The sequence below is a fragment of the Callospermophilus lateralis genome, chromosome 3 (assembly GCF_048772815.1).
Source record: "Callospermophilus lateralis isolate mCalLat2 chromosome 3, mCalLat2.hap1, whole genome shotgun sequence".
NCBI classification, from domain to species: Eukaryota; Metazoa; Chordata; class Mammalia; order Rodentia; family Sciuridae; genus Callospermophilus; species Callospermophilus lateralis.
The window spans coordinates 109,649,464-109,664,067 of NC_135307.1; the positions used below are offsets into that span (position 1 = coordinate 109,649,464).

A 14,604-nucleotide genomic window follows, 5' to 3' on the forward strand; every position below is an offset into this window, starting at 1 on the left:
CCCCTCTTGCCAGGGGGGAGCTGATCTGGAAGCGGTCAGGGAGGCCATGAGGGGCCGTCCTGTCTTACCATGAAGCCTGGGGCACAAGTGCAGCTCCCAGTGACGCTGTGGCAGTCAGCACCGTTTTGACAGGTGCAAGGCAGCCGGCAGCCATCGCCGTAGTAGCCAGCAGGGCAGGACTCATTGCAGTGGTGGCCAGACCAGCCTGGCTGGCAGGTACAGGCTCCAGTGACAGGGTGGCAGCTGAGTCAATGAGAGAAAGGGGAAGAGGACAGTCCGTCAGGGTTGTAGCCATGTCCCACTTTCTGCCCACCCCGAACCTGGTCTTCCCAGCATAGCCGGATTGAAGGACCTGGGAGGTTAAATGGCTCAGTGCCTTGTTTGTTTATCAGAAGATACTCAGACCACATTAATGGCCTCATGAGTCCCCAGAAACAGGTTCAGGGTGGTTATGTAATTTGCCTAAAGTCACACAGCAAGGATTAGCTTGTAGCAAGATCAGGATTAGAACCCAGAACTTCTGACTCCCAAACATGTACACTTTATGAAACTACTACACAGAGACCAGAGTCTCTAGTCCCTTGTCATGTAGGCTACGGGGTCCAGAGTTTCACACACACCTCACCAAAGGCAGATCCCTAGTGTGGCCCAAAAAGATGGCAACGACACTCAGGGCCTCCCCAACTTGCAGGTGTTTGATGGATGTCAGATGAATTCAGATCAGACCCCAGGGTAGATGTGGCCTTCCCTCACCACAACATCTGCACTATAAAGTTCCCCCAAACCTGTGCTTTGCTAAGGCCCTTTCATGGCAGATGGGCTCTTTCTGATCCAGCGAGGCCAGAGAAAGGACCATTTGGCTGGAAGCAGGTGCTGCCTGGCATGACCCCAGAGAGGGCAGCGACCTCTGGCAGGCAGTGATCCAGCAGCCAACGTCCATTCACGGTCAGGGGGATGCTGGATGTGCTGCTCGGAGCTCCTACAGGAGTGCGACACGGACGGCCACAGCTGCTGGCTGAAATCCCGAGGCCACATTTCCTTCCCGCTGCTCCACATCAGGGACACTAAGGTGGGCATCTGCTGGGTGAACTGGCCTTCTCTGTGCTCACCTCTGGTTTCAAGGCTCCCTCTGGAACCAACCTTTCTTAGAATGGCTGGGAGCTGAGGCTGTTCCACCCGCTTCCTTCCTTTCCTCTCCCCTCCACGCGGGTCAGAGCTGCATTGCGGTCTGACGGCTCCCTCCCCGTTTTCCTTGCACACAGATGTGTCCCTGAGTAAATCGTTGGCATTTGGCATATGCCTCTGGGACTGCCCAGACTCACACACCAGAAAAGGAGGTGGATGGTGGAAACAAGCCTCTAGACTCCCTGAGTGTCCAGCTCTGGAGTCCAGCTCCAGGGAAACTATCCAGAGAAACGTGCGCTGGGCTCGCAGGAGGGGCCACCAGGCCTCTTTCTGCTAAGTTCCAGGAGGGCGGGGCTTTGTCTCTCTGGGCTATGGATGGGTTCCCGGACCCTGGCTCAGAGTCACTGCCCAATTACATATTTGGGAGTGAGCGCAGCTTTCCCCGAGTTTGATTGTATTCTGTGTCTGTTGACACGTCTGTCAGGTCTGCCCCACCGGGCGCGGCTCTCTGGGGGGAGTCCTTGTCTGTCTCACTTACCTCTCAGGGCCTGGCAGGGGTCCTGGCACAGGGGAAGCACTTAATGTATATTTGACGCATGAATTAATGAACAAACTAATTATGTGCAGCCCAACCAAGCAGTTTCTCACCTGGGGGCCCTGGTTTTCTCACAGAAAATGAGGGGGTGGACAGAGCAGACGATTCCTGAATAGTAAGTGCAAGGAGCTAATAATCATTTTGGAAGATGTTTAGTCTCATTAATCATCAAGTCAAAACAACAATTGGATCTCACTTTTTTCTCTACCAAAACAGTAAAGATGTTTTTTTTTTTTTTTAAATGCTGGTAAAAATTTCAAAAATGATTTGAGGTTACGTGTCAGGAGACCTAAAAACGTTCTGACTCTTTGGTCTCGTAATTCCATTTCTAAGAATCTATCCTAAGGAAATAATCAGAGTCATGCAGAAAGATTTATGCACAGAGATGTTCCCTGAAGCATTATTTATAACTGTGGAAAATGGAAGCAATTTGAATAATAATAAATAATATGTGACCAGGCTATTAAAGCACCAGGCACTTTACACACATATTTCTAACCTTCAGCAAGCCTGTGAATTAGGAATTTGAGCCTGTTGCACAGAGGACAGCTGGAGGTTACATGACTTGTCCAAGGTCACACAGCGAATGGGTGAGTGGTAGAGCAGGGTCTATCTGGCCATATTTATCTCCTGCCTCAGGCTGTCTCTGACACCAGGATGATGGTCAAATGAATTATGATCATCCGCATGAAGGAAGGCTAGAGAGGGATCCATTTGTTTTCAAGATATTTAATGACATGATACAGAGTTGTTATGATCTGCATCTGAAATGTCCCCAAGTCTCTTGTATTGAAGGCTTGGTCCCCAAGGCAGCAGCCTTCACAGGAGGGGCTTTTGGAAATGATTGGATCATGAGGACTGTCACCTCACCAGGCGATTAAACTATTTGATGGGTTCATTCATAATTTTAATGGATTATTGGGAAGTGGTGGAAACTGTGAGGTGAGACCTAGTTGGAGGAAGTAGGTCCCTGGGGTGTGCCCTAGAAGGGCATTTCTTGTGTGTGGTCCCTTCCTTTCTCTCTTCTCGCTCATCCTCTCGCTCTCTGAGGAACTTCCCTTCGCCATGCTTTTCTGCCATGATGCTCTGCCTCCATCCAGGCCCAAGGCCATGGAGCCAGCAGACCATGGACTGACGCCTCTGAAACCATGAGCCAAAAGCAAATCTTTCCTCTTCTAAGTTGTTTCTCTTGGGTTCTTGTCACAGTGACAAAAAGCTGCCCAACACATATGTTAGTGAAATAAGTAAATTCCATACAAAGTCATGATCTGAAATATGAAAAAGTGAGATAGACACAGACATGGATGAAGAATGAAGAAATTACAACGAAACACATTTTGTGCTGACCTCTAGGTTTAGAAATTATGAGTGACTCTTAAGTTTTTTCTTTAAATGTCTATGAATTCTCTGACTTTCCAAAACTGAGTGTCTTATCAAATTTATAAACAAATGCAAAACAATAAAAACTGTAAATATGTAACAAAGAAGCATGGATGTAAGGGATGAGTTCTTGAAACTTTCTGACCTTCACATTCTAGAATCAATACCCCCCCACACCAAATATTGATGGGCACAGATGCCATAGGCAGAACCCACTTGGTGTCCCTGACCCTCAGCCCTCTCCACTCAAAGCCCTTAGGCAGAGTCTTTCTAGGTCTCAACTTTCCAGGGGCCTCTCTGGGATTGAGGCTTAGGGTAGGGGGACCGGCTCAGTCATGGTCATGAGGGCTGACACGCTTGGACCCAGGATCGACCCAGTAAGTCCTGGCTGCAGCCATTGGCCCTCCCTAGTCCTGGAGATTCTAAAAAGGGTCTCAGGCACTTTTCTGCTCTTCTCCTCAGAAGATTCTTCTGCTCTCTCTGCCTCCAGAAGCATTGGGCTGGAATTTACCCACTGCAGGCTCTCACTGTGGCCAGGGTGCGGCCCCCTGAAAAACACACCTGCTCACAGTGCAAACCACACGGACTGTGCAGAGCTTGCTTTTCCGCCTTTGATCTCTGCCGCCATCTTTGGCTGCTTGGAGGCTATCTAGATGCTAATTTTACTCTCCACTCTGGGAAACAGAAGGCCCAAGACCAGATCTGAAATCATCCTTTTCTTTCTGCTCTTCACATCTCTAGGATACGATTTCTAAAAATAATATATCTGTGTTCTTCATTTCATTATTTGTCTTATCTTATAAAACTCCAAAAGTCCTTTTGAAAAGAGCATGGGGAAGGGACAGCTGGGGACCGTGGTCACTATGCTCACGCCTTTGTCCCTCCGGAGAGGGCCTTGCACGTTCCCTGCTCCCAAGCTTCTCTTCCTCCCACCTGAGTTCCGTGGCGGGCCAGGCCCTGAGGCGGCTCAGGCGAGACCCACTATCCCTGTGTGCAGGCTGGCTCCAGTCTCTCGGTTTCCCCTGCTTTTCTCCTGTTTTCCCCAGAAAGAGATTAATCACAGGCTAATGGGAACTGAAAGACGGACAACGCGGGAATCTTCTCAGAGCGGATTGTTCTGCCTTCCTCCTGGCTGCGCTGAGATTTCCATCAAGGCCTCATCTGTTGGCTGAATCAAATCTTTCAGAGGTAATACATGATTGCGCCTTCTGGCATGGGTCTATGACAATGCAGTTGTGGAGGGGACACTGAGAGGCCTGGTGCTCAGGGTGCTCTTCCTCAGGTTACTCCTTTATGAAGGAGGGTGGCTTCTTTGTGTGTGCTGCAGAGCTGATGGAGTGGGGAAGCTCCCGGCCACTTCTTCCTTCCCAGGGTGTGACGCGACCCTGGGAAGCAGCCTGAGTCGGGGCAGGAGCACAGAGAGGTTGGGCTGGGTGGGCCGGACTGAGCTTGGCTGGCCTCGGGAGTACTTTGTCTTAAGACCTGCAAGCCATTGGGGAGCAGGGGACTTTGTGGTAAGTTGTGCAGAAGTTGGGAGGAAATGAGATGCGGCTTCCAGGGATCTCCCTTCATCTCTTGGGGAGTGGGGTGGCAATTTCACTTTCAAAGACCACTAGAGAGGTTTCCCCCACTAGGTGGAAAGTGATGGACAGGCTGGGAAACAGGCATAGAGGGGAGAAGAGGCGGACATTTGCTTAGACAGAGGTCGGTCTGAGGCCAGGACCTCAGGTCCAACCCCCACCCCATAGCGCGACTTAACTGCTTTGAGATTGGGAGTCAGAGAGTCGCTCCTTTGCTTTTCTAGAATCCCAAGAGAAGCCTCTGTAATGGGTCAAAGACTCATGGGGAGAGAGGGGCTGACCTGTGTCCACTCAGAGGGGAAGAGCTCTTCTCTGTGTCCATGAGATCAAAGCCAAGCGCAGCATGAAGGAGTCCAGTTAGAGCAGAGGCTGTCGGTCCCACTTCCCACCTGACCTGGGGAGTTGGCAATGACTGGAAGCATTTCTGATAGTCACAACTTGGGCATGGGAAGGGGACACCACTGTTATTCTCTGGGTAGAGACCAGGGATCCTGCCAAACACTTCACAATGCACAGGACAGCCGTGCACAACCAAGGACCATCCAGCCCAAAATGTGAACAGTGACAGGATTGAGAAAGCCTGAGCTAGACAGAACCAAATAACATTTGGGGGCCCGGCCACAGGGGCAGTGTGCTAGGAGAAAGAGGTGAAATGTTAAAGAGCAAAATTAGGCAGACATCAGGTCCCGTGCAGAACACCTGGAGAGACGAGCTGTTCAACATGATCGCAGTGACACTTTTTCAATGAAGACCTACTCTGTGCCAGGCGCTGTGCAATGCTGACATAGCAGCCACAGAAATGGACAAGCCAGGCCACTTGTGCCCTCAGGGCCCAGGCTGTGACAAAGCTCCCCTTCAGTGAGAACATGAATTCGGAGGAGCACGCCTGGGGTGGCCCGGAAGGCACCTCGGAGCCCCCACTCCCAGGAATCGCTACTGCCTCCCAGTCCCTGAAACATGACATGCGTTAAAGACAGTAAAGCAAATAATCATTAATATTGGATGGGCTGAGATTAGCGACAGAGAAGAGGGAGTCCTTCCAGATTAATAATGCATGGAGGACTCCTTCAGAGGAGAGATAAATTATGCAGGGCACGGTTGCTCAGGCACGGGAGGAAAACAATAGCTCTTTAATTTGGGGCTTGGCTGGATCTCTGTGGCAGAGGCTCCCCCTGCACTAGAACTCAGCAGAAGCCTTGCGGAAGCCTTGGAGCCTTCCTTGTCTTCCCAGCGGGGGTGGGTGTCCCCGTGTGATTCTGACAAGTGGAACAGAGGCAGCTGCCCATTCCCTGACCAGCCACATGGGGTCCTATTTTTAATGCCTGCTCTGCAGACCCAGTCCAGATGCCACCTCCTCCAGGAAGCCTTCCCAGACCAGGGTAGCAGTCTCTAACTAATGGTAGGTGTGGTTCAATGAATAGAATTTTCCTTTCTCATCAGGACATAATATAGAGCTGTGCCTCTGGTGTTGTCTGGTATTTGAAAAAAAATGGTGAAATGTACTCAGGGTGAGTGAGCACTCAGACCTGTTCCTGAGGGCTGCTTCATGACCCAGCCCTAGAGCACTCAGTGTTTGTTGAATGAATGAATGAGCAAATGAATCCCAGGTCACATATAGGCAGGTTTCTGGCTCCAGCACCTCTCTGGACAGTCTCCTTCCCAATTGCTATCCTTGCTTAGAAACACCTCTGTTCAGCCCTGAGGACCATTTTCATCGAAGCCATGACACACGCTGAGGGGCCTCTGCTTGCAGTGACCAGAGGCTCCTAGGTGACCTGTGAAAAATCAAGCTGGCAATGAAGAAGGGCAGAGGCTGAGTCCAGCTGTCCTGGCACCAGGGCTGCAAACTGAGTGTGATGTGCTCCCCCAACAGCAGCAGCACCACTGCCCAGAGCAGCCAGGGCCCCGGGGCTGTCCACAGGCAGAGGGAGAGGGGTGCTCCCTGCACCTGCTCCCACCAGGTGAGAGGCAGCCAGAACAAAGGGCTGGGTCTCGCTGACGAGGCTGGGGCATGGTGCAGGGAGGGAGGAGCCTTCAGGGCAGCCTGGGGCAGCCTGGCTTCTCTACTCGCCAGGATCGGGCTCCTTTGGCAGCAGGGGCCAGCTTCTGCTCAGGTGCCCCGAGCTGCAAAGGACCGAGAAGCAGGGAAGAACAGGCTCCGTGCTGAGGCCCTGATGAAGGGCTGGCTTCTGTCCCTCCTGTTCCTCTACCTTGCCAGGACCTCCTGGGACAACGCTCCCTGGGCCCCAGATGGGTCCCTTCTGGTGTTGGCTCTCTGTGGCGCAAGGCCCTGCGGCCACCACGCCCTCTCCCTGCTGCGGTGAGACCCCGTCTGAGGTGCAGGCAGCTGTTTGTGGAAGACAGAAGCGAGTGGGTTCTGGTCCTGACTCTGGCCACGTGGCCCTGGCTTCCCCTTATATCAAGGCAGTTACGGGAGCTGATGGCTGAGGTCTCCCAGCTCCCGCCCACCCTTTCCACCAGAGCCCCCTGCCCCAGCCCAGACCCACCTGATGGTGTTCTCGGGGTCACAGGGGCAGGGCAAGAGGCAGCCTGGGCCGTGCAGACCCTCGGGGCACAGTCGCTCCTGGCAGCGCGGGCCCTTGTAGCCGGTTTCACACTCGCAGGCTCCTGTGCTGGGCGAACACTGGCCCCCGTTGTGGCAGTCACAGCGCTGCGAGCACTGGAAGCCGAAGGTCCCGAAGGGGCACTCCTCTTGGCACCTGTGGAGTAGCAGAGTGGGCTGTGGGCTGGGCTCCCTCACCTGCTCTTCCAGATCCTTCCAGAATGTTCCCTTCCCTGCCTCCCCACCTGATGGCCTCCCTTCTTTCTCCTCCTCCAGGAAGCACTCCATGGTGTAGTTCACCGGGTCGGCTCCCTGCCTCAGGCCTGGTCTCCTGAGCACCCCAGCAATGACAATTATGTTTCACTGAGGCCAAACCTGATGTTTTTTCTATTTGTGCTGAACTACATATGTTGTGGTTTAAATGTTTGTATCTCCTCCAGAATTCAGGATGGAACTTAATCCCCCAGTGCAACAGTGTTAAAAGGTGCTGCCTGTGAGAGATTAGGTCACGAGGCTTCTGCCCTCCTGAATGGATTCATGTGCCCATAAAAGGGCTGGAGGGAACTAGCTAGGTCCCTTTCTTTGTCCTTCCATCCCTATAACACGTGAGATCACAGCGTCCGAGGTGTCATCTTAGAAACAGACACCAGGCCTTCACCAGCTCTTTGATCTTGGCCATCTGGGCCCCCAAATTGTGAGCACTGGAAAACCATATTTATAAATTACCCAATCTCAGGTATTTTGTCATAGCAGCATGAATGGACTAAGATGATGTTTAGTATAAAACTTATCATCTAACCACTAAAGCCACTCAGTGGCTTTAAATACATTCACACTGTCATGAAACTAATACCACCATTCATCTCCAGAATTCTTCATCTCCACAAACTGAAACTAAGTACCAATTAACAATAAACCTTATGTTTAAAATAGATATCTTAACATGTCTGAAATCAGATAAGTTGTATAACTGATGGCGTGACATAGTTTAATTATAAGTATTTTTCATTCTTAGCAGTGTATAAAATAATGACGCATCTTACAATCAGTGGCATCTTCGGTTTGATGAAATGGGGTAATTTCGTTTCTCTGTGTTCAGTTGGGACAGACTTAAAGTCTCTCTTCTCTGCTGAGCGATGATTCTCCTTCCCTAGGTGAGTCTTCCCCTGAGGAGAAGAGGCACCTCCTTCATCAGATGGGGGCCATTTCCTTTTCCTGGGACTGGACATCTCTTCAAGGCTGGGGCCAGGACTGGGTCTCTCCGTCACCTGTGAGCCCCCATTCCCACCCCAATGAGGAGGACTGGGCCGTTTTGTGTCCTGTGTGTGCTCCGGCTGGTGCTTAGAGTGTCCAGCATAATAACAATTATTCTTCACATGACTCACAACCACCAGGTGTGGATCCTCTGTGGATGGACGTGACCCCTCTGCTGACTGAATGTGCCTCTTGCTACTGCCCAGGACTAGTTCCCAGGGCAGGCAAATTCATTGTCCTAGCAACTGGACCCTGGCAAGGTAAGGGGTAAACCTGGGGGTGACTCCTGCATCCCTATGACAAAGGGAAATGACCTCTGGCCTCTGGAGTTTGGATTCTCGGTTCCCCAGTGCTGCTGCAGTGGTGTGGGCAGTGGAGAGCTGACCCAAAGGACACCCACGTCCAAATCATAAAATGGGACTCTAACGAAACCTTGTCAGCTTGTTTGGGGATTAAATGAGATAATGTGTGTAATGTTTAGAGAGGTGCCTGGCCCATGCTCAGTGTTCATTACGACATGTTAGTCATTATTATTGCTCCCGTTAATACTGTTTCTTAAAACAGAGCCCATCTGGTTTTCTGATTTTGGATCCTGACATGAAAAAACCCAAAGGGAAGAATACTCATGTTAACAGTGGGGAGAATTTCAGGAATTATGTGTTTAAATGATCATGTTTTCCCATTTCTCGGGTGTTCTGTATGTCTTCTGCAGTAATCAGGAGGAAACAATAAAATATCTTTTAAAAATATTTTAAAAAATATGGCCCAATCTTCTTTATTATATCCATGAGGGTCATGGGTGAAACTGACCACAGGCAGGGCAGGGCGAGCCCATGTCCCTGAGAGCTCAGTGGCCCAACATGAGGGTGAGTGGCCACACCCCAGGAGATCTGGGAAGGTCGGTGGTGCCTGGGGACAAGAGCAGCCAGTGTGTCAGGGAGACTGGAGACGGGGGTGTCCCAGTGTCTTCTGTCGTTGCTGCTCTGTTCCCACAGTGACAGGGACAGGGAGAGTAACTGGCATCTGGCCTTGAGCGCTCCCCTCCCAGGAAGGACAGGCAGCAGGGGTGAAGATGGCAATAGCCCCAAACGCCAGGGAGAAAGGGGCTTCCAGCCGCACAGGCTGAACCCCGTCCCCAACCCCTGATGCCACTGATAATCTTGGAGGTGAGGTGACTGCTCCAAGCTCACGTAGCCTGTGAGTGGTCAAGATGACACTCGGTCATCTTCCTGCATATCCTGCTGCATGTCAACCAATCTGAGGCCTCAGGAAGAGAAAGAGGGCGGAAAAGAAAGAGAAGAAAGAGAAAGAGGGAGGGAGATGTCTAGAGAAGGAGTGGAGGAGGGAAGGCAGGAAGGAGGATGAGGCAGAAGGATGACCGGGACAGTTAGAGACCCGCAGAAGCACCATCTACCTGCCTGGCAGGTCCCGGCTCAGCCTCAGGATGGATCTCTCCAGAAGTCACTGAGCTTTGCTTACCCCAGATGGCTCAAATGTCAGGAGAGAAAACTCACACCAGGAGACACATCTTCCCCTTCATTGGAACACTCCTGTCCTCTGCCTAGCGGCACTGGACAGAGCCCGGACATGAAGCGCCTCTGAAGGAGCTCCTGACCATGCATTTTGAGGTGGCTGATTCCACAGCCCCACAGAAAAGAATCTAGAAATGAAATAATGGCAACCTAATCCATTTACATAATCAGCCTCTATTTTTTTCTTCCTCACAATTTAAACAACTTATTTATTTAGAGATCAAGCAACGATGGCTAATGAATTTTACACAAAGCATGCTAATAACGGGGCCTGTGGAACAGAAGGGTAATCACAGCAGGAATTAGTTTTCTACTTAAACATCCTTCCTTTGCAACATATCAATCTAATGTGTCCAATCCCGCCATTAACAACCAGATACATTGCTCAATTAAATTACAAAATGAGCTGCAAAGCCCTCGTTACGTCTTGTGTTTAATTTGCACTGGATTCAGCCTATCCGGGGAGGCCCGCGTTATTACACCCGCTCAGTGTTAATATGCTCGTGATGATTTGGGGTGGGTTAATGCGGCTGTCACCTACAAAATAAATGGAGGCAATTTTACAAAATATTAAACACCAGGCAGCCTATTTAGTTGGGAAACCCAAATGCTACGTGGCCCTCTGAACTCTCCGGTGGTTGATTGGCAAAGATTGGGGAAGGGGCCCTTGGCTTTGGGGGTTTCTGCCCGCCCACGGTTCATGGGCCAGGTTCCAAGAAGAGATTCTGGACTCTCCACTCAGTCCATCTTGGCAGTGGACACTGAGAGCTGATGAGGTGGGGTCTTCGGGGGTAGGGTCTGGTTGACTGGAACCCTGGGCCTGCTTGTTTCCAATGACAAAAAGGCTACATTCTTTCTCACGTGGAAGTGGATTGAAGCCAAGGGGTCCTGCTCTGATTTGGGGTCTTCCTGTCCCCAGCGGCTCATCCTTAGTGTTTCCTTACTTAAGGTAGAAGGTGCTCTCGTCCTGGGTCCCCAGATGCCAAGCCCACACTCTGCTGGGAAGTCGTGTAGATGAACAGCGGTTGGCAGAGTCAGACGGGGCTTAAAGGCTTCAGACTGAGCCACAGAGGACCACGGTTAATGGATGGTCCCTCCTCTGGGCATCACTGAGGACTGGGCCGACTCCAGTGAGAGCTGAGCCTCCATTTCATCCATTAGGCCCTAATGGACTCATTGGTTGACTCTGTTTTGATCCCGCTTCTGGATGTCACCCAGGAAGGGGCAGAGGGATGGTGAACAAATGTTCTTCTTGCTTTGCTTTGACTGGGCAGAGCAACAAAACCCAGTGCTAGAAGTGAAACACGGATCTGTGGAGCTGGGCAAGGGGGTGGGAGCCTCCTCGTCACTGGCCCTCTTGCTGGGAGAGACCCAGGTTGTGCAAAGTGAGGGGCAGGAGGCCTGGCCTGGGTCCCCTGGGCAAATGCCCTCCTCCAGCTTCAAGCCCATTCACCACCACAAACTCCACTTGCTGCCTCTCCTCCTCTGCCCCTGTGCTATTAGCGTGGCCTCCTTCCTCCAAGGTGGCCAGTGTGGACACGCAGCAGTTCCTCAGTTTTGTGGATCATCCACTGTGCCAGGCTGGTCTCATTTGGGGATACTGGGGCCCTGGTTCAGTCTGCTTTTGAGGCCATGGGCCTTCAGAGGATGCAAACTGATGTCAGTATCTTTGGAGGGGGACTCAAATTTAGGAGTAAAAGTCCACTTCTAGAAGAAACCATGCAAATGGTGGGAACTGAATTTGCACTCAGCTTCTCTGAACTGGATGTGCCATTGTCTCCCTCGTTAGTGCAGACAGTGGGTAGCAGTGCCCCCCTCCTTCCTCCAGGCACACCAGAGCAAATTCAGGGACACTGGGCTAGGGAGGGGTTGCACCCTGCTGAAGAGGAAGGTTGAGTGGATGAATCCCCCTGGCAGGAGCACCCAGAATGTCTGCTGAGGTAAGAACTGGAAGGTGGGCAGACAGAGCGACGCGGGGTTGGTAAACCTCAGCCATTCCCTGCAAGGCTGCTGTGAATAGGCAAGAGTCGACACCTTACCTGTCACCCATGTATCCAGCGGTGCAGTGGCACTGTCCAGTCACATGGTCACATTGCCCTCCGTGGTGGCAAGGGCAGTCCTGGCTGCAGTTCTGGCCAAATGTCCCTGGTGGGCAGGGCTGGGCACACACCGCTCCCTGAAACAGTCGGAAGACACACATGGTGGCGCTCCAGAGAGGTCATGCTCAGCCACACTCTCCCAGGAATGGCACATCTGCTGGGCCTCAGAGACTGCCCCATCTTTCCAGTAGAAACAAAGAGACCTGGACACTATGTCTCCAAAGCCCTCATCTTACAGATGGAGACACCGAGGCCAGCATGGCCATCTAACTATTTAGCACACATTTACGGCATGTGTGTTGTATACCAGGCGCTGTGTTAGGCATCAGCGGTACAGAAAAGGAGATTTGATTTCTGTCCAGAAGCCCAGCATCCATGAAAGACCAAGGCATAGGTGGGGTGAACAGAACTGTTAGAAAGTTTATAAAAGAAGGGACAAGACCCTTGATCTTTGTCCCCATCTCAAATAAACAGGTGATTTCCCAAGCCTTTCAGAGAGGTTGAACACACAGGCTTTGGGCCAGGGACCCAGGGAAACTGAGGGTGGGGTGTAGTTCTACCTGCAGAATCATCAGACCCCCTGCTGGCTTCCCCTCACTCTCAGAATGATGATTGCCAAACTATACTTCCTGTGTCAGGAGGCTGAGGATCCCTTTTGGGAGACACTGATGAGCTCAGGAGAAACAACCCACAGATACTGATGTCTGAGGGTCCCAGCGGTCAACCTAGAATCTCCTTTTGCCTTTAGTTGACTTTTCTGAGGTTCACTGTAAAGCATGATCCAAAGGTCAAAGATCACATGATATGTGAAGTAGGTTCTCATATGAAAGATGAAGACTGAAATAAATAGACAAAAGGAACACAGCGGAATCAGGAACTATGCCAGGAGCAAAGAAAATTTAAGGAGAAACCCTCTCTCATAATTAAAGTGAATATTCTCAGGTAGCTAGCTATTAGAAAGTATTCATGAAAGAAGAAGAGCGCTACTAAAGGGGACAGCCAGAGTAAAGAGTTCTTGAGAATAAAAAAAGAAAATGGCACAAATTTGAAAATTGGAATAGGAAAGCTGGAGATTATTTGCTTGTTTGTTTTTGCAGTGTGGGGATCAAACCCAGGAATTCATGCAAGCTAGACAGTGCTCTACCACGGAGCTCCACCCCAGCCCTGCAAGAGAGGTTGAAGAAATCTACAAAAGGCAATGAGAGAAAGAGAAAGAGAGAGGGCTGAAAATAGTAGAGAAAACATAATAGAAAGAAAGGAAGGGAGAAAAGAAGGAAGGAAAGAGGGAGACAAGACCCTATCAAGGCATATTATTGTGAGTTTTTATATCTTTATGGGTAAAGAAATGATTCTAAAACTTTTTAGAAAGAGGAAAGCAGTCACATACAAAAATCAAGAAGCAAATTATTAGACTTTTAAACCAGAAACTAGAAGACAACAGGGAATGCCTTAAAAATATGGAGAGGAAAACCTGGGCATGGTGGTATATGACTATTATCCCAGGAACTTGGAAGGCTGAAGCAGGAGGATCACAAATTGGAGGCCAGCCTCAACAACTTAATGAGAGCCTATCTTAAAAATAAAAAAGGCTGGGGATGTAGATTAGTGGCAGACTGCCACTGGGTTCAATCCTCAGGACCAAAGAGAGAGCAAGAGAAAGAAAGAGAGAGAGGTGGGGGGGGGGATAATTTAATTTCCACCCTAGAATTCTACATCCAGCTAAACTAACACCCAGGTGGAGGATTCAGTAAACAAATTTTCAGATTTTTAACAACCTCAAAAATTAACCTTCCATGGATATTTCTTGGATAGGTGCTAGAGGATTTTTTTCTTTTCCCACCGAAAAGAAGAATTATCAAAGAAAAAGAAAGGCATGGGATCCAATAGGTGAAAGGAGTTCAGGGTGGTGGAGAGAGAAAGTGCTAGATGACAACCACGCAGCAGACCCAGAAAGCAAGAGTTCATCCTGCCGTAGAAGCATGCAGGCTTCTGAGAGCGAGACTTCAAAATCAAAACGAAAGCGAAATGCTGATTGAGCGCCCTCTCCATGCCTGACGTTATTGAGAGACGTTTTAAGCTTCTGTCCAGGAGTCGTAGGTCTAAGTTACTAACAGTATGTACGTGGGCATATTAACATACACGTTAAACAGGATTGAACCCAAAATTGTGATATAATTCCATCGGGAGGCTGGGAGGAGGGTTGCTCGTGTCGATCTGTGTGCGTGGTGGACCTAAATCTCACTCTATGGCAGGAAGTCAATAGATTCAGCTAAAATCTCAAATGGAAAAGTCGAGAAATGGCAGTGAAGCATGTTAGGTAGAAAAATGGAGGGAAATGCCAGAAGAAACATCTAAAAGGTTTAAAACTGGTTGCCTTCAGGGATTTGTATGTGGGGCAGGGGACCGGTTTCCCCTTTTCCCTCCCTTCCACTATCAGCCTTAGGGTATTATATAACTTTAAACTAGATATATCTAT

The 14,604-nt window shown here is 50.2% G+C and overlaps 1 protein-coding gene across 5 annotated transcripts in view; it reads right to left on the reverse strand.

Moving 5' to 3' along the window:
• Megf11 (multiple EGF like domains 11) overlaps nucleotides 1-14,604 on the reverse strand; it is a 204,703-nt gene that overhangs the window by 48,221 nt on the left and 141,878 nt on the right. For all 5 annotated transcript variants that reach the window (XM_076848644.2, XM_076848643.2, XM_076848645.2 and 2 more), the window contains 3 exons: nucleotides 12,069-12,205; nucleotides 7,188-7,400; nucleotides 69-243 (listed from right to left, as the gene is read on the reverse strand). In XM_076848644.2, coding sequence (XP_076704759.2) covers nucleotides 69-243; nucleotides 7,188-7,400; nucleotides 12,069-12,205 — 525 coding nt within the window. The remainder of the gene's footprint in view (nucleotides 1-68; nucleotides 244-7,187; nucleotides 7,401-12,068; nucleotides 12,206-14,604) is intronic.